The sequence below is a fragment of the Oncorhynchus nerka genome, linkage group LG11 (assembly GCF_034236695.1).
Source record: "Oncorhynchus nerka isolate Pitt River linkage group LG11, Oner_Uvic_2.0, whole genome shotgun sequence".
In the NCBI taxonomy this organism is placed as follows: Eukaryota; Metazoa; Chordata; class Actinopteri; order Salmoniformes; family Salmonidae; genus Oncorhynchus; species Oncorhynchus nerka.
This window is the reverse complement of record NC_088406.1, coordinates 16,133,774-16,159,824: the sequence shown is the minus strand read 5'-3', so window position 1 is coordinate 16,159,824 and position 26,051 is coordinate 16,133,774. Positions and strand designations below refer to the sequence as shown.

The 26,051-nt window shown below is 40.5% G+C and overlaps 1 protein-coding gene across 3 annotated transcripts in view; it reads left to right on the top strand.

Annotated features, from left to right (window-relative positions):
- The first annotated feature begins 1,529 nt into the window (after window positions 1-1,529).
- The window catches only part of LOC115127384 (P2Y purinoceptor 2-like), a 36,845-nt gene continuing 12,323 nt past the window's right edge, over window positions 1,530-26,051 (top strand). Inside the window, exon 1 of one of the 3 annotated variants that reach the window (XM_065024242.1) lies at window positions 1,530-1,764. In XM_065024242.1, the coding sequence (XP_064880314.1) occupies window positions 1,550-1,764 (215 nt within the window). In that variant the 5' untranslated portion in view covers window positions 1,530-1,549. Of the gene's footprint in view, window positions 1,765-24,056; window positions 24,627-26,051 lie in introns of those variants that run through there. The other 2 variants (XM_065024246.1, XM_065024244.1) reach the window with 2 other exon arrangements.

Sequence of the window (26,051 nt, the reverse complement as noted above, 5' to 3'; positions counted from 1 at the left end):
TTTGGCATGGGTCCTCAGATCCTCAAAAGGTTCTACAGCTGCACCATCGAGAGCATCCTGACTGGTTGCATTACTGCATGGTTTGGTAACTGCTCAGCCTCCGACCACAAGGCACTACAGAGGGTAGTGCGTACGGCCCAGTACATCACTGGGGCCAAGCTTCCTGCCATCCAGGACTGCTATACCATGCGGTGTCAGAGGAAGACCCTAAAAATGGTCAAAAACTCCAGCCATCCTAGTCATAGACCGTTCTCTCTGCTACCGCACTGCAATTGGTACCCGAGTGCCAAGTCTAGGTTCAAAAGGTTCTAAACAGCTTCTACCCCTAAGCCATAAAACTCCTGAACATCTAATCAAATGGCTACCCCCCCCCCACCACCACACACTCTTTTACGACGCTGCTACTCTGTTATTATCTATGCATAGCCATTTTAATAACTCTACCTACATGTACTTATTACCTCAATTACCTCGACTAAACGGTGCCCCCATACATTGACTCTCTACCGGTACCCCCCCTGTATATAGTCTCGTTATTGTTATTTTACTGCTGCTCTTTAATTACTTGTTCCTTTTATTTCTTATTCTTATTCATATTTTTTTTTAATACATTGTTGGTTAGGGCTCGTAAGTAAACATTTCACTGTAAGGTGAACACCTGTTGTATTTGATTGAATATATCTATGATCCCCTTATACATTTTTTAATGTAATGACATGAAAAACATTGTCAGATGACTATCAATGACAGTGTAGGATATCCTCACTGGTACTCCAGTGTATTGAAACATCCATCTGTATGTGTGTTTGTAAAGGTGTTCAGTGTAGGATATCCTCACTGGTACTCCAGTGTATTGAAACATCAGTCTGTATGTGTGTTTGTAAAGGTGTTCAGTGTAGGATATCCTCACTGGTACTCCAGTGTATTGAAACATCCATCTGTATGTGTGTTTGTAAAGGTGTCCAGTGTAGGACATCCTCACTGGTACTCCAGTGTATTGAAACATCCATCTGTATGTGTGTTTGTAAAGGTGTTCAGTGTAGGACATCCTCACTGGTACTCCAGTGTATTGAAACATCCGTCTGTATGTGTGTTTGTAAAGGTGTTCAGTGTAGGACATCCTCACTGGTACTCCAGTGTATTGAAACATCCGTCTGTATGTGTGTTTGTAAAGGTCGTGTGTTCCTTACTGCAAAACCAATTGCCTTCTGGGACAAATAAAGTTGAACTTTGAACGTGAACAGGTGAGAGGGGTCTCCTCACACCTCTATCCATGACAACTGGTTAATCATCCAGGTGGACCAGTGTGTTGACAGAGCTTTGCCCCAGAGCAGAGAGCAGAGAGCCGGCCTGGCGTTATGGTTATGGTTAAGTTCAAGGCAATCATTAATACACTGTGTTTTTGGAGCAGGTGAGACATTAATCCCACTTTCTCACCTCTCTCACCACCCACACAAGCCTCTATTCCACAGAGAGGGGGGGGAGGGGGGGGCTGCCATCTGTCCCACTGTACTTTTATTAGATCTCATCATCTGTTCATTCAGCTTTTATGTGTGGTTTGGTTTTATGTGTGGTTTGGTTTTATGTGTGGTTTGGTTTTATGTGTGGTTTGGTTTTATGTGTGGTTTGGTTTTATGTGTGGTTTGGTTTTATGTGTGGTTTGGTTTTATGTGTGGTTTGGTTTTATGTGTGGTTTGGTTTTATGTGTGGTTTGGTTTTATGTGTGGTTTGGTTTTATGATTTAGCTTTTCGTCAGTCAGTCAGGTGAGTCTCAGCGTTGATGTTTATACCTGTGATCACAAGTTACAGTAATGTTTGTGTGTATTGGGGGGTTGTAGTGTACAGTAGGTTATAGTAATGTTTGTGTGTAGTGGGGGTTGTAGTGTACAGTAGGTTATAGTAATGTGTGTGTGTAGGGGGGTTGTAGTGTACAGTAGGTTATAGTAATGTTTGTGTGTAGGGGGGTTGTAGTGTACAGTAGGTTATAGTAATGTTTGTGTGTAGTGGGGGTTGTAGTGTACAGCAGGTTATAGTAATGTTTGTGTGTATTGGGGGGTTGTAGTGTACAGCAGGTTATAGTAATGTTTGTGTGTAGTGGGGGTTGTAGTGTACAGTAGGTTATAGTAATGTTTGTGTGTAGTGGGGGTTGTAGTGTACAGTAGGTTATAGTAATGTGTGTGTGTAGTGGGGGTTGTAGTGTACAATAGGTTATAGTAATGTTTGTGTGTAGTAGGTGGTTGTAGTGTACAGTAGGTTATAGTAATGTTTGTGTGTAGTGGGGGTTGTAGTGTACAGCAGGTTATAGTAATGTTTGTGTGTATTGGGGGTTGTAGTGTACAGTAGGTTATAGTAATGTTTGTGTGTATTGGGGGGTTGTAGTGTACAGTAGGTTACAGTAATGTTTGTGTGTAGTGGGGGTTGTAGTGTACAGTAGGTTATAGTAATGTTTGTGTGTATTGGGGGTTGTAGTGTACAGCAGGTTATAGTAATGTTTGTGTGTAGTGGGGGTTGTAGTGTACAGCAGGTTATAGTAATGTTTGTGTGTATTGGGGGGTTGTAGTGTACAGCAGGTTATAGTAATGTTTGTGTGTAGTGGGGGTTGTAGTGTACAGCAGGTTATAGTAATGTTTGTGTGTATTGGGGGGGTTGTAGTGTACAGCAGGTTATAGTAATGTTTGTGTGTAGTGGGGGTTGTAGTGTACAGCAGGTTATAGTAATGTTTGTGTGTATTGGGGGTTGTAGTGTACAGCAGGTTATAGTAATGTTTGTGTGTAGTGGGGGTTGTAGTGTACAGCAGGTTATAGTAATGTTTGTGTGTATTGGGGGTTGTAGTGTACAGCAGGTTATAGTAATGTTTGTGTGTAGTAGGTGGTTGTAGTGTACAGTAGGTTATAGTAATGTTTGTGTGTAGTGGGGGTTGTAGTGTACAGCAGGTTATAGTAATGTTTGTGTGTATTGGGGGTTGTAGTGTACAGCAGGTTATAGTAATGTTTGTGTGTAGTGGGGGTTGTAGTGTACAGTAGGTTATAGTAATGTTTGTGTGTAGTGGGGGTTGTAGTGTACAGTAGGTTATAGTAATGTGTGTGTGTAGTGGGGGTTGTAGTGTACAATAGGTTATAGTAATGTTTGTGTGTAGTAGGTGGTTGTAGTGTACAGTAGGTTATAGTAATGTTTGTGTGTAGTGGGGGTTGTAGTGTACAGCAGGTTATAGTAATGTTTGTGTGTATTGGGGGTTGTAGTGTACAGTAGGTTACAGTAATGTTTGTGTGTAGTGGGGGTTGTAGTGTACAGTAGGTTATAGTAATGTTTGTGTGTATTGGGGGTTGTAGTGTACAGCAGGTTATAGTAATGTTTGTGTGTAGTGGGGGTTGTAGTGTACAGCAGGTTATAGTAATGTTTGTGTGTATTGGGGGTTGTAGTGTACAGCAGGTTATAGTAATGTTTGTGTGTAGTGGGGGTTGTAGTGTACAGCAGGTTATAGTAATGTTTGTGTGTATTGGGGGTTGTAGTGTACAGCAGGTTATAGTAATGTTTGTGTGTAGTAGGTGGTTGTAGTGTACAGTAGGTTATAGTAATGTTTGTGTGTATTGGGGGTTGTAGTGTACAGCAGGTTATAGTAATGTTTGTGTGTAGTAGGTGGTTGTAGTGTACAGTAGGTTATAGTAATGTTTGTGTGTATTGGGGGTTGTAGTGTACAGCAGGTTATAGTAATGTTTGTGTGTAGTAGGTGGTTGTAGTGTACAGTAGGTTATAGTAATGTTTGTGTGTAGTAGGTGGTTGTAGTGTACAGTAGGTTATAGTAATGTTTGTGTGTAGTGGGGGTTGTAGTGTACAGCAGGTTATAGTAATGTTTGTGTGTATTGGGGGTTGTAGTGTACAGCAGGTTATAGTAATGTTTGTGTGTAGTAGGGGTTGTAGTGTACAGTAGGTTATAGTAATGTTTGTGTGTAGTGGGGGTTGTAGTGTACAGCAGGTTATAGTAATGTTTGTGTGTATTGGGGGTTGTAGTGTACAGCAGGTTATAGTAATGTTTGTGTGTAGTGGGGGTTGTAGTGTACAGCAGGTTATAGTAATGTTTGTGTGTATTGGGGGTTGTAGTGTACAGTAGGTTATAGTAATGTTTGTGTGTAGTGGGGGTTGTAGTGTACAGTAGGTTATAGTAATGTTTGTGTGTAGTGGGGGTTGTAGTGTACAGTAGGTTATAGTAACGTTTGTGTGTAGTAGGTGGTTGTAGTGTACAGTAGGTTATAGTAATGTTTGTGTGTAGTGGGGGTTGTAGTGTACAGCAGGTTATAGTAATGTTTGTGTGTAGTGGGGGTTGTAGTGTACAGTAGGTTATAGTAATGTTTGTGTGTAGTGGGGGTTGTAGTGTACAGCAGGTTATAGTAATGTTTGTGTGTATTGGGGGTTGTAGTGTACAGCAGGTTATAGTAATGTTTGTGTGTAGTGGGGGTTGTAGTGTACAGTAGGTTATAGTAATGTTTGTGTGTATTGGGGGTTGTAGTGTACAGCAGGTTATAGTAATGTTTGTGTGTAGTGGGGGTTGTAGTGTACAGCAGGTTATAGTAATGTTTGTGTGTATTGGGGGGTTGTAGTATACAGTAGGTTATAGTAATGTTTGTGTGTAGTGGGGGTTGTAGTGTACAGCAGGTTATAGTAATGTTTGTGTGTATTGGGGGTTGTAGTATACAGTAGGTTATAGTAATGTTTGTGTGTAGTGGGTGGTTGTAGTGTACAGCAGGTTATAGTAATGTTTGTGTGTATTGGGGGATGTAGTGTACAGTAGGTTATAGTAATGTTTGTGTGTAGTGGGGGTTGTAGTGTACAGTAGGTTATAGTAATGTTTGTGTGTAGTAGGTGGTTGTAGTGTACAGTAGGTTATAGTAATGTTTGTGTGTAGTGGGGGTTGTAGTGTACAGTAGGTTATAGTAATGTTTGTGTGTATTGCAGGGGGTTGTAGTGTACAGCAGGTTATAGTAATGTTTGTGTGTAGTGGGGGTTGTAGTGTACAGTAGGTTATAGTAACGTTTGTGTGTAGTAGGTGGTTGTAGTGTACAGTAGGTTATAGTAATGTTTGTGTGTAGTGGGGGTTGTAGTGTACAGCAGGTTATAGTAATGTTTGTGTGTAGTAGGTGGTTGTAGTGTACAGTAGGTTATAGTAATGTTTGTGTGTATTGGGGGGTTGTAGTGTACAGCAGGTTATAGTAATGTTTGTGTGTAGTAGGTGGTTGTAGTGTACAGTAGGTTATAGTAATGTTTGTGTGTATTGGGGGTTGTAGTGTACAGCAGGTTATAGTAATGTTTGTGTGTAGTAGGTGGTTGTAGTGTACAGCAGGTTATAGTAATGTTTTGTGGTAGTAGGTGGTTGTAGTGTACAGTAGGTTATAGTAATGTTTGTGTGTAGTAGGTGGTTGTAGTGTACAGTAGGTTATAGTAATGTTTGTGTGTAGTGGGGGTTGTAGTGTACAGCAGGTTATAGTAATGTTTGTGTGTATTGGGGGTTGTAGTGTACAGCAGGTTATAGTAATGTTTGTGTGTAGTAGGGGTTGTAGTGTACAGTAGGTTATAGTAATGTTTGTGTGTAGTGGGGGTTGTAGTGTACAGCAGGTTATAGTAATGTTTGTGTGTATTGGGGGTTGTAGTGTACAGCAGGTTATAGTAATGTTTGTGTGTAGTGGGGGTTGTAGTGTACAGCAGGTTATAGTAATGTTTGTGTGTAGTGGGGGTTGTAGTGTACAGTAGGTTATAGTAATGTTTGTGTGTAGTGGGGGTTGTAGTGTACAGTAGGTTATAGTAACGTTTGTGTGTAGTGGGGGTTGTAGTGTACAGTAGGTTATAGTAATGTTTGTGTGTATTGGGGGTTGTAGTGTACAGCAGGTTATAGTAATGTTTGTGTGTATTGGGGGTTGTAGTGTACAGTAGGTTATAGTAATGTTTGTGTGTATTGGGGGTTTGTGTACAGTAGGTTATAGTAACGTTTGTGTGTAGTGGGGGTTGTAGTGTACAGCAGGTTATAGTAATGTTTGTGTGTATTGGGGGTTGTAGTGTACAGTAGGTTATAGTAATGTTTGTGTGTATTGGGGGTTGTAGTGTACAGCAGGTTATAGTAATGTTTGTGTGTAGTAGGTGGTTGTAGTGTACAGTAGGTTATAGTAATGTTTGTGTGTAGTAGGTGGTTGTAGTGTACAGTAGGTTATAGTAATGTTTGTGTGTAGTGGGGGTTGTAGTGTACAGCAGGTTATAGTAATGTTTGTGTGTATTGGGGGTTGTAGTGTACAGCAGGTTATAGTAATGTTTGTGTGTAGTAGGGGTTGTAGTGTACAGTAGGTTATAGTAAAGTGGGGGGTTTAGTGTACAGCAGGTTATAGTAATGTTTGTGTGTAGTAGGTGGTTGTAGTGTACAGTAGGTTATAGTAATGTTTGTGTGTAGTGGGGGGTTGTAGTGTACAGCAGGTTATAGTAATGTTTGTGTGTATTGGGGGGTTGTAGTGTACAGCAGGTTATAGTAATGTTTGTGTGTAGTAGGTGGTTGTAGTGTACAGTAGGTTATAGTAATGTTTGTGTGTATTGGGGGGTTGTAGTGTACAGCAGGTTATAGTAATGTTTGTGTGTAGTAGGTGGTTGTAGTGTACAGTAGGTTATAGTAATGTTTGTGTGTATTGGGGGTTGTAGTGTACAGCAGGTTATAGTAATGTTAGTAGGTGGTTGTAGTGTACAGTAGGTTATAGTAATGTTTGTGTGTAGTAGGTGGTTGTAGTGTACAGTAGGTTATAGTAATGTTTGTGTGTAGTGGGGGTTGTAGTGTACAGCAGGTTATAGTAATGTTTGTGTGTATTGGGGGGTTGTAGTGTACAGCAGGTTATAGTAATGTTTGTGTGTAGTAGGGGTTGTAGTGTACAGTAGGTTATAGTAATGTTTGTGTGTAGTGGGGGTTGTAGTGTACAGCAGGTTATAGTAATGTTTGTGTGTATTGGGGGTTGTAGTGTACAGCAGGTTATAGTAATGTTTGTGTGTAGTGGGGGGTTGTAGTGTACAGCAGGTTATAGTAATGTTTGTGTGTATTGGGGGTTGTAGTGTACAGCAGGTTATAGTAATGTTTGTGTGTAGTGGGGGTTGTAGTGTACAGCAGGTTATAGTAATGTTTGTGTGTATTGGGGGTTGTAGTGTACAGTAGGTTATAGTAATGTTTGTGTGTAGTGGGGGTTGTAGTGTACAGTAGGTTATAGTAATGTTTGTGTGTAGTGGGGGTTGTAGTGTACAGTAGGTTATAGTAACGTTTGTGTGTAGTAGGTGGTTGTAGTGTACAGTAGGTTATAGTAATGTTTGTGTGTAGTGGGGGTTGTAGTGTACAGCAGGTTATAGTAATGTTTGTGTGTATTGGGGGTTGTAGTGTACAGCAGGTTATAGTAATGTTTGTGTGTATTGGGGGTTGTAGTGTACAGCAGGTTATAGTAATGTTTGTGTGTAGTGGGGGTTGTAGTGTACAGCAGGTTATAGTAATGTTTGTGTGTATTGGGGGTTGTAGTGTACAGCAGGTTATAGTAATATTTGTGTGTATTGGGGGTTGTAGTATACAGTAGGTTATAGTAATGTTTGTGTGTAGTGGGGGTTGTAGTGTACAGCAGGTTATAGTAATGTTTGTGTGTATTGGGGGTTGTAGTATACAGTAGGTTATAGTAATGTTTGTGTGTAGTGGGTGGTTGTAGTGTACAGCAGGTTATAGTAATGTTTGTGTGTAGTGGGGGTTGTAGTGTACAGTAGGTTATAGTAATGTGTGTGTAGTGGGGGTTGTAGTGTACAGTAGGTTATAGTAATGTGTGTGTGTAGTGGGGGGTTGTAGTGTACAGCAGGTTATAGTAATGTTTGTGTGTAGTAGGTGGTTGTAGTGTACAGCAGGTTATAGTAATGTTTGTGTGTATTGGGGGGTTGTAGTGTACAGCAGGTTATAGTAATGTTTGTGTGTAGTAGGTGGTTGTAGTGTACAGTAGGTTATAGTAATGTTTGTGTGTATTGGGGGTTGTAGTGTACAAGGTTATAGTAATGTTTGTGTGTAGTAGGTGGTTGTAGTGTACAGTAGGTTATAGTAATGTTTGTGTGTATTGGGGGTTGTAGTGTACAGCAGGTTATAGTAATGTTTGTGTGTAGTAGGTGGTTGTAGTGTACAGTAGGTTATAGTAATGTTTGTGTGTAGTAGGTGGTTGTAGTGTACAGTAGGTTATAGTAATGTTTGTGTGTAGTGGGGGTTGTAGTGTACAGCAGGTTATAGTAATGTTTGTGTGTATTGGGGGTTGTAGTGTACAGCAGGTTATAGTAATGTTTGTGTGTAGTAGGGGTTGTAGTGTACAGTAGGTTATAGTAATGTTTGTGTGTAGTGGGGGTTGTAGTGTACAGCAGGTTATAGTAATGTTTGTGTGTATTGGGGGTTGTAAGCAGGTTATAGTAATGTTTGTTAGTGGGGGTTGTAGTGTACAGCAGGTTATAGTAATGTTTGTGTGTATTGGGGGTTGTAGTGTACAGCAGGTTATAGTAATGTTTGTGTGTAGTGGGGGTTGTAGTGTACAGCAGGTTATAGTAATGTTTGTGTGTATTGGGGGTTGTAGTGTACAGTAGGTTATAGTAATGTTTGTGTGTAGTGGGGGTTGTAGTGTACAGTAGGTTATAGTAATGTTTGTGTGTAGTGGGGGTTGTAGTGTACAGTAGGTTATAGTAACGTTTGTGTGTAGTAGGTGGTTGTAGTGTACAGTAGGTTATAGTAATGTTTGTGTGTAGTGGGGGTTGTAGTGTACAGCAGGTTATAGTAATGTTTGTGTGTAGTGGGGGTTGTAGTGTACAGTAGGTTATAGTAATGTTTGTGTGTAGTGGGGGTTGTAGTGTACAGCAGGTTATAGTAATGTTTGTGTGTATTGGGGGGTTGTAGTGTACAGCAGGTTATAGTAATGTTTGTGTTATAGTGTACAGTAGGTTATAGTAATGTTTGTGTGTATTGGGGGTTGTAGTGTACAGCAGGTTATAGTAATGTTTGTGTGTAGTGGGGGTTGTAGTGTACAGCAGGTTATAGTAATGTTTGTGTGTATTGGGGGTTGTAGTATACAGTAGGTTATAGTAATGTTTGTGTGTAGTGGGGGGTTGTAGTGTACAGCAGGTTATAGTAATGTTTGTGTGTATTGGGGGTTGTAGTATACAGTAGGTTATAGTAATGTTTGTGTTAGTGGGTGGTTGTAGTGTACAGCAGGTTATAGTAATGTTTGTGTGTATTGGGGGATGTAGTGTACAGTAGGTTATAGTAATGTTTGTGTGTAGTGGGGGTTGTAGTGTACAGTAGGTTATAGTAATGTTTGTGTGTAGTAGGTGGTTGTAGTGTACAGTAGGTTATAGTAATGTTTGTGTGTAGTGGGGGGTTGTAGTGTACAGTAGGTTATAGTAATGTTTGTGTGTATTGGGGGGGGTTGTAGTGTACAGCAGGTTATAGTAATGTTTGTGTGTAGTGGGGGGTTGTAGTGTACAGTAGGTTATAGTAACGTTTGTGTGTAGTAGGTGGTTGTAGTGTACAGTAGGTTATAGTAATGTTTGTGTGTAGTGGGGGTTGTAGTGTACAGCAGGTTATAGTAATGTTTGTGTGTAGTAGGTGGTTGTAGTGTACAGTAGGTTATAGTAATGTTTGTGTGTATTGGGGGGTTGTAGTGTACAGCAGGTTATAGTAATGTTTGTGTGTAGTAGGTGGTTGTAGTGTACAGTAGGTTATAGTAATGTTTGTGTGTATTGGGGGTTGTAGTGTACAGCAGGTTATAGTAATGTTTGTGTGTAGTAGGTGGTTGTAGTGTACAGCAGGTTATAGTAATGTTTGTGTGTAGTGGGGGTTGTAGTGTACAGTAGGTTATAGTAATGTTTGTGTGTAGTAGGTGGTTGTAGTGTACAGTAGGTTATAGTAATGTTTGTGTGTAGTGGGGGTTGTAGTGTACAGCAGGTTATAGTAATGTTTGTGTGTATTGGGGGGTTGTAGTGTACAGCAGGTTATAGTAATGTTTGTGTGTAGTAGGGGTTGTAGTGTACAGTAGGTTATAGTAATGTTTGTGTGTAGTGGGGGTTGTAGTGTACAGCAGGTTATAGTAATGTTTGTGTGTATTGGGGGGTTGTAGTGTACAGCAGGTTATAGTAATGTTTGTGTGTAGTGGGGGTTGTAGTGTACAGCAGGTTATAGTAATGTTTGTGTGTAGTGGGGGTTGTAGTGTACAGTAGGTTATAGTAATGTTTGTGTGTAGTGGGGGGTTGTAGTGTACAGTAGGTTATAGTAACGTTTGTGTGTAGTAGGGGGGTTGTAGTGTACAGTAGGTTATAGTAATGTTTGTGTGTATTGGGGGTTGTAGTGTACAGCAGGTTATAGTAATGTTTGTGTGTATAGTGTACAGTAGGTTATAGTAATGTTTTGTGTATTGGGGGTTGTAGTGTACAGTAGGTTATAGTAACGTTTGTGTTTGTGGGGGTTGTAGTGTACAGCAGGTTATAGTAATGTTGTATTAGTGTACAGTAGGTTATAGTAATGTTTGTGTGTATTGGGGGTTGTAGTGTACAGCAGGTTATAGTAATGTTTGTGTGTAGTAGGTGGTTGTAGTGTACAGTAGGTTATAGTAATGTTTGTGTGTAGTAGGTGGTTGTAGTGTACAGTAGGTTATAGTAATGTTTGTGTGTAGTGGGGGTTGTAGTGTACAGCAGGTTATAGTAATGTTTGTGTGTATTGGGGGTTGTAGTGTACAGCAGGTTATAGTAATGTTTGTGTGTAGTAGGGGTTGTAGTGTACAGTAGGTTATAGTAATGTTTATGTGTAGTGGGGGTTGTAGTGTACAGCAGGTTATAGTAATGTTTGTGTGTAGTAGGTGGTTGTAGTGTACAGTAGGTTATAGTAATGTTTGTGTGTAGTGGGGGTTGTAGTGTACAGCAGGTTATAGTAATGTTTGTGTGTATTGGGGGTTGTAGTGTACAGCAGGTTATAGTAATGTTTGTGTGTAGTAGGTGGTTGTAGTGTACAGTAGGTTATAGTAATGTTTGTGTGTATTGGGGGTTGTAGTGTACAGCAGGTTATAGTAATGTTTGTGTGTAGTAGGTGGTTGTAGTGTACAGTAGGTTATAGTAATGTTTGTGTGTATTGGGGGTTGTAGTGTACAGCAGGTTATAGTAATGTTTGTGTGTAGTAGGTGGTTGTAGTGTACAGTAGGTTATAGTAATGTTTGTGTGTAGTAGGTGGTTGTAGTGTACAGTAGGTTATAGTAATGTTTTGTGTAGTGGGGGGTTGTAGTGTACAGCAGGTTATAGTAATGTTTGTGTGTATTGGGGGTTGTAGTGTACAGCAGGTTATAGTAATGTTTGTGTGTAGTAGGGGGTTGTAGTGTACAGTAGGTTATAGTAATGTTTGTGTGTAGTGGGGGTTGTAGTGTACAGCAGGTTATAGTAATGTTTGGTTATTGGGGGTTGTAGTGTACAGCAGGTTATAGTAATGTTTGTGTAGTGGGGGTTGTAGTGTACAGCAGGTTATAGTAATGTTTGTGTGTATTGGGGGTTGTAGTGTACAGCAGGTTATAGTAATGTTTGTGTGTAGTGGGGGTTGTAGTGTACAGCAGGTTATAGTAATGTTTGTGTGTATTGGGGGTTGTAGTGTACAGTAGGTTATAGTAATGTTTGTGTAGTGGGGGTTGTAGTGTACAGTAGGTTATAGTAATGTTTGTGTGTAGTGGGGGTTGTAGTGTACAGTAGGTTATAGTAACGTTTGTGTGTAGTAGGTGGTTGTAGTGTACAGTAGGTTATAGTAATGTTTGTGTGTAGTGGGGGTTGTAGTGTACAGCAGGTTATAGTAATGTTTGTGTGTATTGGGGGTTGTAGTGTACAGCAGGTTATAGTAATGTTTGTGTGTATTGGGGGGTTGTAGTGTACAGCAGGTTATAGTAATGTTTGTGTGTAGTGGGGGTTGTAGTGTACAGCAGGTTATAGTAATGTTTGTGTGTATTGGGGGTTGTAGTGTACAGCAGGTTATAGTAATATTTGTGTGTATTGGGGGTTGTAGTATACAGTAGGTTATAGTAATGTTTGTGTGTAGTGGGGGTTGTAGTGTACAGCAGGTTATAGTAATGTTTGTGTGTAGTGGGGGTTGTAGTGTACAGCAGGTTATAGTAATGTTTGTGTGTATTGGGGGTTGTAGTGTACAGCAGGTTATAGTAATGTTTGTGTGTAGTGGGGGTTGTAGTGTACAGCAGGTTATAGTAATGTTTGTGTGTATTGGGGGTTGTAGTGTACAGCAGGTTATAGTAATGTTTGTGTGTAGTGGGGGTTGTAGTGTACAGCAGGTTATAGTAATGTTTGTGTGTATTGGGGGTTGTAGTGTACAGCAGGTTATAGTAATGTTTGTGTGTAGTGGGGGGTTGTAGTGTACAGCAGGTTATAGTAATGTTTGTGTGTATTGGGGGGTTGTAGTGTACAGTAGGTTATAGTAATGTTTGTGTGTAGTGGGGGGTTGTAGTGTACAGTAGGTTATAGTAATGTTTGTGTGTAGTGGGGGGTTGTAGTGTACAGTAGGTTATAGTAACGTTTGTGTGTAGTAGGTGGTTGTAGTGTACAGTAGGTTATAGTAATGTTTGTGTGTAGTGGGGGGTTGTAGTGTACAGCAGGTTATAGTAATGTTTGTGTGTAGTGGGGGGTTGTAGTGTACAGTAGGTTATAGTAATGTTTGTGTGTAGTGGGGGGTTGTAGTGTACAGCAGGTTATAGTAATGTTTGTGTGTATTGGGGGGTTGTAGTGTACAGCAGGTTATAGTAATGTTTGTGTGTAGTGGGGGGTTGTAGTGTACAGTAGGTTATAGTAATGTTTGTGTGTATTGGGGGGTTGTAGTGTACAGCAGGTTATAGTAATGTTTGTGTGTAGTGGGGGTTGTAGTGTACAGCAGGTTATAGTAATGTTTGTGTGTATTGGGGGTTGTAGTATACAGTAGGTTATAGTAATGTTTGTGTGTAGTGGGGGTTGTAGTGTACAGCAGGTTATAGTAATGTTTGTGTGTATTGGGGGTTGTAGTATACAGTAGGTTATAGTAATGTTTGTGTGTAGTGGGTGGTTGTAGTGTACAGCAGGTTATAGTAATGTTTGTGTGTATTGGGGGATGTAGTGTACAGTAGGTTATAGTAATGTTTGTGTGTAGTGGGGGTTGTAGTGTACAGTAGGTTATAGTAATGTTTGTGTGTAGTAGGTGGTTGTAGTGTACAGTAGGTTATAGTAATGTTTGTGTGTAGTGGGGGTTGTAGTGTACAGTAGGTTATAGTAATGTTTGTGTGTATTGGGGGGTTGTAGTGTACAGCAGGTTATAGTAATGTTTGTGTGTAGTGGGGGGTTGTAGTGTACAGTAGGTTATAGTAACGTTTGTGTGTAGTAGGTGGTTGTAGTGTACAGTAGGTTATAGTAATGTTTGTGTGTAGTGGGGGGTTGTAGTGTACAGCAGGTTATAGTAATGTTTGTGTGTAGTAGGTGGTTGTAGTGTACAGTAGGTTATAGTAATGTTTGTGTGTATTGGGGGGTTGTAGTGTACAGCAGGTTATAGTAATGTTTGTGTGTAGTAGGTGGTTGTAGTGTACAGTAGGTTATAGTAATGTTTGTGTGTATTGGGGGGTTGTAGTGTACAGCAGGTTATAGTAATGTTTGTGTGTAGTAGGTGGTTGTAGTGTACAGCAGGTTATAGTAATGTTTGTGTGTAGTAGGTGGTTGTAGTGTACAGTAGGTTATAGTAATGTTTGTGTGTAGTAGGTGGTTGTAGTGTACAGTAGGTTATAGTAATGTTTGTGTGTAGTGGGGGGTTGTAGTGTACAGCAGGTTATAGTAATGTTTGTGTGTATTGGGGGGTTGTAGTGTACAGCAGGTTATAGTAATGTTTGTGTGTAGTAGGGGGTTGTAGTGTACAGTAGGTTATAGTAATGTTTGTGTGTAGTGGGGGTTGTAGTGTACAGCAGGTTATAGTAATGTTTGTGTGTATTGGGGGTTGTAGTGTACAGCAGGTTATAGTAATGTTTGTGTGTAGTGGGGGTTGTAGTGTACAGCAGGTTATAGTAATGTTTGTGTGTAGTGGGGGTTGTAGTGTACAGTAGGTTATAGTAATGTTTGTGTGTAGTGGGGGTTGTAGTGTACAGTAGGTTATAGTAACGTTTGTGTGTAGTGGGGGTTGTAGTGTACAGTAGGTTATAGTAATGTTTGTGTGTATTGGGGGTTGTAGTGTACAGCAGGTTATAGTAATGTTTGTGTGTATTGGGGGTTGTAGTGTACAGTAGGTTATAGTAATGTTTGTGTGTATTGGGGGTTGTAGTGTACAGTAGGTTATAGTAACGTTTGTGTGTAGTGGGGGTTGTAGTGTACAGCAGGTTATAGTAATGTTTGTGTGTATTGGGGGTTGTAGTGTACAGTAGGTTATAGTAATGTTTGTGTGTATTGGGGGGTTGTAGTGTACAGCAGGTTATAGTAATGTTTGTGTGTAGTAGGTGGTTGTAGTGTACAGTAGGTTATAGTAATGTTTGTGTGTAGTAGGTGGTTGTAGTGTACAGTAGGTTATAGTAATGTTTGTGTGTAGTGGGGGGTTGTAGTGTACAGCAGGTTATAGTAATGTTTGTGTGTATTGGGGGGTTGTAGTGTACAGCAGGTTATAGTAATGTTTGTGTGTAGTAGGGGGTTGTAGTGTACAGTAGGTTATAGTAATGTTTATGTGTAGTGGGGGGTTGTAGTGTACAGCAGGTTATAGTAATGTTTGTGTGTAGTAGGTGGTTGTAGTGTACAGTAGGTTATAGTAATGTTTGTGTGTAGTGGGGGGTTGTAGTGTACAGCAGGTTATAGTAATGTTTGTGTGTATTGGGGGGTTGTAGTGTACAGCAGGTTATAGTAATGTTTGTGTGTAGTAGGTGGTTGTAGTGTACAGTAGGTTATAGTAATGTTTGTGTGTATTGGGGGGTTGTAGTGTACAGCAGGTTATAGTAATGTTTGTGTGTAGTAGGTGGTTGTAGTGTACAGTAGGTTATAGTAATGTTTGTGTGTATTGGGGGGTTGTAGTGTACAGCAGGTTATAGTAATGTTTGTGTGTAGTAGGTGGTTGTAGTGTACAGTAGGTTATAGTAATGTTTGTGTGTAGTAGGTGGTTGTAGTGTACAGTAGGTTATAGTAATGTTTGTGTGTAGTGGGGGGTTGTAGTGTACAGCAGGTTATAGTAATGTTTGTGTGTATTGGGGGTTGTAGTGTACAGCAGGTTATAGTAATGTTTGTGTGTAGTAGGGGTTGTAGTGTACAGTAGGTTATAGTAATGTTTTGTGTAGTGGGGGTTGTAGTGTACAGCAGGTTATAGTAATGTTTGTGTGTATTGGGGGTTGTAGTGTACAGCAGGTTATAGTAATGTTTGTGTGTAGTGGGGGTTGTAGTGTACAGCAGGTTATAGTAATGTTTGTGTGTATTGGGGGGTTGTAGTGTACAGCAGGTTATAGTAAAGTGGGGGTTTAGTGTACAGCAGGTTATAGTAATGTTTGTGTGTATTGGGGGGTTGTAGTGTACAGTAGGTTATAGTAATGTTTGTGTGTAGTGGGGGTTGTAGTGTACAGTAGGTTATAGTAATGTTTGTGTGTAGTGGGGGGTTGTAGTGTACAGTAGGTTATAGTAACGTTTGTGTGTAGTAGGTGGTTGTAGTGTACAGTAGGTTATAGTAATGTTTGTGTGTAGTGGGGGTTGTAGTGTACAGCAGGTTATAGTAATGTTTGTGTGTATTGGGGGTTGTAGTGTACAGCAGGTTATAGTAATGTTTGTGTGTATTGGGGGTTGTAGTGTACAGCAGGTTATAGTAATGTTTGTGTGTAGTGGGGGTTGTAGTGTACAGCAGGTTATAGTAATGTTTTGTGTATTGGGGGTTGTAGTGTACAGCAGGTTATAGTAATATTTGTGTGTATTGGGGGTTGTAGTATACAGTAGGTTATAGTAATGTTTGTGTGTAGTGGGGGTTGTAGTGTACAGCAGGTTATAGTAATGTTTGTGTGTATTGGGGGTTGTAGTATACAGTAGGTTATAGTAATGTTTGTGTGTAGTGGGTGGTTGTAGTGTACAGCAGGTTATAGTAATGTTTGTGTGTAGTGGGGGGTTGTAGTGTACAGTAGGTTATAGTAATGTGTGTGTGTAGTGGGGGTTGTAGTGTACAGTAGGTTATAGTAATGTTTGTGTGTAGTGGGGGTTGTAGTGTACAGCAGGTTATAGTAATGTTTGTGTGTAGTAGGTGGTTGTAGTGTACAGCAGGTTATAGTAATGTTTGTGTGTATTGGGGGTTGTAGTGTACAGCAGGTTATAGTAATGTTTGTGTGTAGTAGGTGGTTGTAGTGTACAGTAGGTTATAGTAATGTTTGTGTGTATTGGGGGTTGTAGTGTACAGCAGGTTATAGTAATGTTTGTGTGTAGTAGGTGGTTGTAGTGTACAGTAGGTTATAGTAATGTTTGTGTGTATTGGGGGTTGTAGTGTACAGCAGGTTATAGTAATGTTTGTGTGTAGTAGGTGGTTGTAGTGTACAGTAGGTTATAGTAATGTTTGTGTGTAGTAGGTGGTTGTAGTGTACAGTAGGTTATAGTAATGTTTGTGTGTAGTGGGGGTTGTAGTGTACAGCAGGTTATAGTAATGTTTGTGTGTATTGGGGGTTGTAGTGTACAGCAGGTTATAGTAATGTTTGTGTGTAGTAGGGGTTGTAGTGTACAGTAGGTTATAGTAATGTTTGTGTGTAGTGGGGGTTGTAGTGTACAGCAGGTTATAGTAATGTTTGTGTATTGGGGGTTGTAGTGTACAGCAGGTTATAGTAATGTTTGTGTGTAGTGGGGGTTGTAGTGTACAGCAGGTTATAGTAATGTTTGTGTGTATTGGGGGTTGTAGTGTACAGCAGGTTATAGTAATGTTTGTGTGTATTGGGGGTTGTAGTATACAGTAGGTTATAGTAATGTTTGTGTGTAGTGGGGGTTGTAGTGTACAGCAGGTTATAGTAATGTTTGTGTGTATTGGGGGGTTGTAGTATACAGTAGGTTATAGTAATGTTTGTGTGTAGTGGGTGGTTGTAGTGTACAGCAGGTTATAGTAATGTTTGTGTGTATTGGGGGGTTGTAGTGTACAGTAGGTTATAGTAACGTTTGTGTGTATTGGGGGGTTGTAGTGTACAGTAGGTTATAGTAATGTTTGTGTGTAGTAGGTGGTTGTAGTGTACAGTAGGTTATAGTAATGTTTGTGTGTAGTGGGGGGTTGTAGTGTACAGTAGGTTATAGTAATGTTTGTGTGTAGTAGGTGGTTGTAGTGTACAGTAGGTTATAGTAACGTTTGTGTGTAGTGGGGGGTTGTAGTGTACAGTAGGTTATAGTAACGTTTGTGTGTATTGGGTGGTTGTACAGTAGGTTATAGTAATGTTTGTGTGTAGTAGGTGTTTGTAGTGTACAGTAGGTTATAGTAAATGTATTGGGGGTTGTAGTGTACAGTAGGTTATAGTAATGTTTGTGTGTAGTAGGTGGTTGTAGTGTACAGTAGGTTATAGTAATGTTTGTGTGTAGTGGGGGGTTGTAGTGTACAGTAGGTTATAGTAACGTTTGTGTGTAGTAGGTGGTTCTAGTGTACAGTAGGTTATAGTAATGTTTGTGTGTATTGGGGGGGTTGTAGTGTACAGCAGGTTATAGTAATGTTTGTGTGTAGTAGGTGGTTGTAGTGTACAGTAGGTTATAGTAACGTTTGTGTGTATTGGGGGGTTGTAGTGTACAGTAGGTTATAGTAATGTTTGTGTGTAGTAGGTGGTTGTAGTGTACAGTAGGTTATAGTAATGTTTGTGTGTAGTGGGGGTTGTAGTGTACAGTAGGTTATAGTAATGTTTGTGTGTAGTAGGTGGTTGTAGTGTACAGTAGGTTATAGTAACGTTTGTGTGTAGTGGGGGGTTGTAGTGTACAGTAGGTTATAGTAACGTTTGTGTGTATTGGGTGGTTGTACAGTAGGTTATAGTAATGTTTGTGTGTAGTAGGTGGTTGTAGTGTACAGTAGGTTATAGTAACGTTTGTGTGTATTGGGGGGTTGTAGTGTACAGTAGGTTATAGTAATGTTTGTGTGTAGTAGGTGGTTGTAGTGTACAGTAGGTTATAGTAATGTTTGTGTGTAGTGGGGGGTTGTAGTGTACAGTAGGTTATAGTAACGTTTGTGTGTATTGGGGGGTTGTAGTGTACAGTAGGTTATAGTAATGTTTGTGTGTAGTGGGGGGTTGTAGTGTACAGTAGGTTATAGTAATGTTTGTGTGTATTGGGGGGTTGTAGTGTACAGTAGGTTATAGTAATGTTTGTGTGTAGTAGGGGGTTGTAGTGTACAGTAGGTTATAGTAATGTTTGTGTGTAGTAGGTGGTTGTAGTGTACAGTAGGTTATAGTAATGTTTGTGTGTATTGGGGGGGTTGTAGTATACAGTAGGTTATAGTAATGTGTGTGTGTATTGGGGGGTTGTACAGTAGGTTAAAGTAACGTTTGTGTGTATTGGGTGGTTGTAGTGTACAGTAGTTTATAGTAACGTTTGTGTGTATTGGGTGGTTGTAGTGTACAGTAGGTTATAGTAACCTTTGTGTGTAGTAGGTGGTTGTACAGTAGGTTAAAGTAACGTTTGTGTGTATTGGGGGGGTTGTAGTGTACAGTAGGTTAAAGTAACGTTTGTGTGTAATGGGGGGTTGTAGTGTACAGTAGGTTATAGTAATGTGTGTGTGTAGTAGGTGGTTGTAGTGTACAGTAGGTTATAGTAATGTGTGTGTGTATTGGGGGGGGTTGTAGTGTACAGTAGGTTAAAGTAATGTGTGTGTGTATTGGGGGGTTGTAGTGTACAGTAGGTTATAGTAACGTTTGTGTGTAGTAGGTGGTTGTAGTGTACAGTAGGTTATAGTAATGTTTGTGTGTATTGGGTGGTTGTAGTGTACAGTAGGTTATAGTAATGTGTGTGTGTAGTGGGTGGTTGTAGTGTACAGTAGGTTATAGTAATGTGTGTGTGTAGTAGGTGGTTGTAGTGTACAGTAGGTTATAGTAATGTTTGTGTGTATTGGGTGGTTGTAGTGTACAGTAGGTTACAGTAATGTGTGTGTGTAGTGGGTGGTTGTACAGTAGGTTATAGTAATGTTTGTGTGTAGTAGGTGGTTGTAGTGTACAGTAGGTTATAGTAATGTTTGTGTGTAGTAGGTGGTTGTAGTGTACAGTAGGTTATAGTAATGTTTGTGTGTATTGGGTGGTTGTAGTGTACAGTAGGTTATAGTAATGTTTGTGTGTAGTAGGTGGTTGTAGTGTACAGTAGGTTATAGTAATGTGTGTGTGTAGTAGGTGGTTGTAGTGTACAGTAGGTTACAGTAATGTGTGTGTGTAGTGGGTGGTTGTACAGTAGGTTATAGTAATGTTTGTGTGTATTGGGGGGTTGTAGTGTACAGTAGGTTACAGTAATGTTTGTGTGTAGTAGGTGGTTGTAGTGTACAGTAGGTTACAGTAATGTTTGTGTGTAGTAGGTGGTTGTAGTGTACAGTAGGTTATAGTAATGTTTGTGTGTAGTGGGGGGTTGTAGTGTACAGTAGGTTATAGTAACGTTTGTGTGTAGTAGGTGGTTCTAGTGTACAGTAGGTTACAGTAATGTTTGTGTGTAGTAGGTGGTTGTAGTGTACAGTAGGTTATAGTAATGTTTGTGTGTAGTGGGGGTTGTAGTGTACAGCAGGTTATAGTAATGTTTGTGTGTATTGGGGGTTGTAGTGTACAGTAGGTTATAGTAATGTTTTGTGTAGTAGGTGGTTGTAGTGGTAGGTTATAGTAACGTTTGTGTGTATTGGGGGTTGTAGTGTACAGTAGGTTATAGTAATGTTTGTGTGTAGTAGGTGGTTGTAGTGTACAGTAGGTTATAGTAATGTTTGTGTGTAGTGGGGGTTTAGTGTACAGTAGGTTATAGTAATGTTTGTGTGTAGTAGGTGGTTGTACAGTAGGTTATAGTAATGTTTGTGTGTAGTAGGTGGTTGTAGTGTACAGTAGGTTATAGTAACGTTTGTGTGTATTGGGGGGTTGTAGTGTACAGTAGGTTATAGTAATGTTTGTGTGTAGTAGGTGGTTGTAGTGTACAGTAGGTTATAGTAATGTTTGTGTGTAGTGGGGGTTGTAGTGTACAGTAGGTTATAGTAACGTTTGTGTGTATTGGGGGTTGTAGTGTACAGTAGGTTATAGTAATGTTTGTGTGTAGTGGGGGTTGTAGTGTACAGTAGGTTATAGTAATGTTTGTGTGTATTGGGGGTTGTAGTGTACAGTAGGTTATAGTAATGTTTGTGTGTAGTAGGGGTTGTAGTGTACAGTAGGTTATAGTAATGTTTGTGTGTAGTAGGTGGTTGTAGTGTACAGTAGGTTATAGTAATGTTTGTGTGTATTGGGGGTTGTAGTATACAGTAGGTTATAGTAATGTGTGTGTGTATTGGGGGTTGTACAGTAGGTTAAAGTAACGTTTGTGTGTATTGGGTGGTTGTAGTGTACAGTAGTTTATAGTAACGTTTGTGTGTATTGGGTGGTTGTAGTGTACAGTAGGTTATAGTAACGTTTGTGTGTAGTAGGTGGTTGTACAGTAGTAACGTTTGTGTGTATTGGGGGGTTGTAGTGTACAGTAGGTTAAAGTAACGTTTGTGTGTAATGGGGGTTGTAGTGTACAGTAGGTTATAGTAATGTGTGTGTGTAGTAGGTGGTTGTAGTGTACAGTAGGTTATAGTAATGTTTGTATTGGGGGGTTGTAGTGTACAGTAGGTTAAAGTAATGTGTGTGTGTATTGGGGGGTTGTAGTGTACAGTAGGTTATAGTACGTTTGTGTGTATAGGTGGTTGTAGTGTACAGTAGGTTATAGTAATGTTTGTGTGTATTGGGTGGTTGTAGTGTACAGTAGGTTATAGTAATGTGTGTGTAGTGGGTGGTTGTAGTGTACAGTAGGTTATAGTAATGTTTGTGTGTAGTAGGTGGTTGTAGTGTACAGTAGGTTATAGTAATGTTTGTGTGTATTGGGTGGTTGTAGTGTACAGTAGGTTACAGTAATGTGTGTGTGTAGTGGGTGGTTGTACAGTAGGTTATAGTAATGTTTGTGTGTAGTAGGTGGTTGTAGTGTACAGTAGGTTATAGTAATGTTTGTGTGTAGTAGGTGGTTGTAGTGTACAGTAGGTTATAGTAATGTTTGTGTGTATTGGGTGGTTGTAGTGTACAGTAGGTTATAGTAATGTTTGTGTGTAGTAGGTGGTTGTAGTGTACAGTAGGTTATAGTAATGTGTGTGTGTATTGGGGGGATGTAGTGTACAGTAGGTTATAGTAACGTTTGTGTGTAGTGGGTGGTTGTAGTGTACAGTAGGTTATAGTAATGTTTGGGTGTATTGGGGGTTGTAGTGTACAGTAGGTTACAGTAATGTTTGTGGTTGTACAGTAGGTTATAGTAATGTTTGTGTATTGGGGGGTTGTAGTGTACAGTAGGTTACAGTAATGTTTGTGTGTAGTAGGTGGTTGTAGTGTACAGTAGGTTACAGTAATGTTTGTGTGTAGTAGGTGGTTGTACAGCAGGTTATAGTAATGTTTGTGTGTAATGGGGGGTTGTGATAGATTGGGGAAGGGTGGGGGAGTGAAAAAGGTTGAACAGTGCAACATTTGGGTCATTGTACATTTGTCAATTTACTTACACATAAAAGCCTAAAGAGATTTGTGAGTTTGCCCTGTCCCTGTCATTGTCCCTGTCATTGTCCCTGTCCTTGTCCCTGTCATTGTCCCTGTCCCTGTCATTGTCCTTGTCCCTGTCCCTCTCATTGTCCCTGTCCCTGTCCTTGTCCCTGTCCTTGTCCCTGTCATGGTCCCTGTCCCTGTCATTGTCCCTGTCCCTGTCATTGTCCCTGTCCCTGTCATTGTCCTTGTCCCTGTCCCTCTCATTGTCTCTGTCCCTGTTATTGTCCCTGTCCCTGTCCCTGTCCCTGCTCATGTGTGTGTCAGATGTGGAAAGTAGTTATGTGTACATGAAAAGGAGCAGTGTTTTCCAAATGGTGGTTTGGGACTCACTCCTGGTTTGAGTTGATTCCTTGTGGGTCGCAGCCTACTGTAGGTTGTGATTGATTCCTTGTGGGTCGCAGCCTACTGTAGGTTGTGATTGATTCCTTGTGGGTCGCAGCCTACTGTAGGTTGTGATTGATTCCTTGGGGGTCGCAGCCTACTGTAGGTCGTGATTGATTCCTTGGGGGTCGCAGCCTACTGTAGGTTGTGATTGATTCCTTGTGGGTCGCAGCCTACTGTAGGTTGTGATTGATTCCTTGTGGGTCGCAGCCTACTGTAGGTTGTGATTGATTCCTTGTGGGTCGCAGCCTACTGTAGGTTGTGATTGATTCCTTGTGGGTCGCAGCCTACTGTAGGTTGTGATTGATTCCTTGTGGGTCCCAGCCTACTGTAGGTTGTGATTGATTCCTTGTGGGTCGCAGCCTACTGTAGGTTGTGATTGATTCCTTGTGGGTCGCAGCCTACTGTAGGTTGTGATTGATTCCTTGTGGGTCGCAGCCTACTGTAGGTCGTAATTGATTCCTTGTGGGTCGCAGCCTACTGTAGGTTGTGACTGATTCCTTGGGGATCGCAGCCTACTGTAGGTCGTAATTGATTCCTTGTGGGTCGCAGCCTACTGTAGGTTGTGACTGATTCCTTGGGGATCGCAGCCTACTGTAGGTCGTGATTGATTCCTTGTGGGTCGCAGCCTACTGTAGGTTGTGATTGATTCCTGTCTGTGTGTACAGTAGGTACATCTTGATTATGAGTTCCATCCCTGTCTGTGTGTACAGTAGGTAATCTTGATTATGAGTTCCATCCCTGTCTGTGTGTGTACAGTAGGTACATCTTGATTATGAGTTCCATCCCTGTCTGTGTGTACAGTAGGTGCATCTTGATTATGAGTTCCATCCCTGTGTGTGTGTACAGTAGGTGCATCTTGATTATGAGTTCCATCCCTGTGTGTGTGTACAGTAGGTACATCTTGATTATGAGTTCCATCCCTGTCTGTGTGTGTACAGTAGGTACATCTTGATTATGAGTTCCATCCCTGTCTGTGTGTACAGTAGGTGCATCTTGATTATGAGTTCCATCCCTGTGTGTGTGTACAGTAGGTAATCTTGATTATGAGTTCCATCCCTGTGTGTGTGTACAGTAGGTAATCTTGATTATGAGTTCCATCCCTGTCTGTGTGTACAGTAGGTGCATCTTGATTATGAGTTCCATCCCTGTGTGTGTGTACAGTAGGTAATCTTGATTATGAGTTCCATCCCTGTCTGTGTGTACAGTAGGTGCATCTTGATTATGAGTTCCATCCCTGTCTGTGTGTACAGTAGGTACATCTTGATTATGAGTTCCATCCCTGTGTGTGTACAGTAGGTGCATCTTGATTATGAGTTCCATCCCTGTCTGTGTGTACAGTAGGTACATCTTGATTATGAGTTCCATCCCTGTCTGTGTGTACAGTAGGTGCATCTTGATTATGAGTTCCATCCCTGTCTGTGTGTACAGTAGGTACATCTTGATTATGAGTTCCATCCCTGTCTGTGTGTACAGTAGGTGCATCTTGATTATGAGTTCCATCCCTGTGTGTGTGTACAGTAGGTACATCTTGATTATGAGTTCCATCCCTGTCTGTGTGTACAGTAGGTACATCTTGATTATGAGTTCCATCCCTGTCTGTGTGTACAGTAGGTACATCTTGATTATGAGTTCCATCCCTGTCTGTGTGTACAGTAGGTGCATCTTGATTATGAGTTCCATCCCTGTGTGTGTGTACAGTAGGTAATCTTGATTATGAGTTCCATCCCTGTGTGTGTGTACAGTAGGTGCATCTTGATTATGAGTTCCATCCCTGTGTGTGTGTACAGTAGGTACATCTTGACTATGAGTTCCATCCCTGTCTGTGTGTACAGTAGGTACATCTTGATTATGAGTTCCATCCCTGTGTGTGTGTACAGTAGGTGCATCTTGATTATGAGTTCCATCCCTGTCTGTGTGTACAGTAGGTACATCTTGATTATGAGTTCCATCCCTGTGTGTGTACAGTAGGTGCATCTTGATTATGAGTTCCATCCCTGTGTGTGTGTACAGTAGGTGCATCTTGATTATGAGTTCCATCCCTGTGTGTGTGTACAGTAGGTACATCTTGATTATGAGTTCCATCCCTGTCTGTGTGTACAGTAGGTACATCTTGATTATGAGTTCCATCCCTGTCTGTGTGTACAGTAGGTAATCTTGATCATGAGTTCCATCCCTGTGTGTGTGTGTACAGGCTGCAGCTTGCCAAACATGTTCACGCCTACTCATGTTCAGCACCAAGCCAAATAACTGGACTGTTACACGCTCACACACGAGCATGGAGAAACATTGTGTAAAGCATTCTGTGTATCTCCGAGAGGAAGACGCATTCAGAGATTTACAGTAAATAGGCCTAACCAGCAGATAGAGACAGGTACAAGCTCTGCTAGCTGGAGTGGGGCATCAGTAATCCAGGTATGTTAGAGTCTAGTGCAGGACTTGGACATAGTTGCTGTACATATCTGGAGTGTGTTCCTTCAAGACTGAACAGCGTTTCTCACTGTGAGTAACTAGTACTGGTAAAATGTGCAATGTTGCAGGACAGGAGAAGCTCTGACGTGTTCCTTCTGCAGTGCGTAGAAGCCTTTAAAAAATGCATTGCTCTTCTTTCTGTAGAGAGAGAGAGAGTATGCAAACTTAAAAAACAACATTTTATGCAGGTTTTTCTCATTGAGATAACATCTCTTTAACAAGAGAGACCTGGTCCAATAGCAGACTCCAACTTGCTTATCTGTTAAAACTTATGGTGTAGTGTACACTCTTAGAAGAAAACCTATATAGACGTCTGTTACGCTGAACCTTTACTAGTCCTGTATTAACAGACCTATACTAGTCCTGTATTAACAGACCTTTACTAGTCCTGTATTAACAGACCTTTACTAGTCCTGTATTAACATACCTTTACTAGTCCTGTATTAACAGACCTTTACTAGTCCTGTATTACCAGACCTATACTAGTCCTGTATTACCAGACCTATACTAGTCCTGTATTAACAGGCCTTTACTAGTCCTGTATTAACAGACCTTTACTAGTCCAGTATTACCAGACCTATACTAGTCCTGTATTAACAGACCTTTACTAGTCCTGTATTAACAGACCTTTACTAGTCCTGTATTAACAGACCTTTACTAGTCCTGTATTAACAGACCTTTACTAGTCCTGTATTAACAGACCTTTACTAGTCCTGTATTAACAGACCTTTACTAGTCCTGTATTAACAGACCTTTACTAGTCCTGTATTAACAGACCTATACTAGTCCTGTATTAACAGACCTTTACTAGTCCTGTATTAACAGACCTTTACTAGTCCTGTATTAACAGACCTATACTAGTCCTGTATTAACAGACCTTTACTAGTCCTGTATTAACAGGCCTTTACTAGTCCTGTATTAACAGGCCTTTACTAGTCCTGTATTACTAGTCATGTATTAACAGACCTTTACTAGTCCTGTATTAACAGACCTATACTAGTCCTGTATTAACAGACCTTTACTAGTCCTGTATTAACAGGCCTTTACTAGTCCTGTAATAACAGGCGTTTACTAGTCCTGTATTAACAGACCTTTACTAGTCCTGTATTAACAGACCTATACTAGTCCTGTATTAACATACCTTTACTAGTCCTGTATTAACAGACCTTTACTAGTCCTGTATTAACAGACCTTTACTAGTCCTGTATTAACAGGCCTTTACTAGTCCTGTATTAACATACCTTTACTAGTCCTGTATTAACAGGCCTTTACTAGTCCTGTATTAACAGACCTTTACTAGTCCTGTATTAACAGACCTTTACTAGTCCTGTATTAACAGACCTTTACTAGTCCTGTATTACCAGACCTATACTAGTCCTGTATTACCAGACCTATACTAGTCCTGTATTAACAGGCCTTTACTAGTCCTGTATTAACAGACCTTTACTAGTCCAG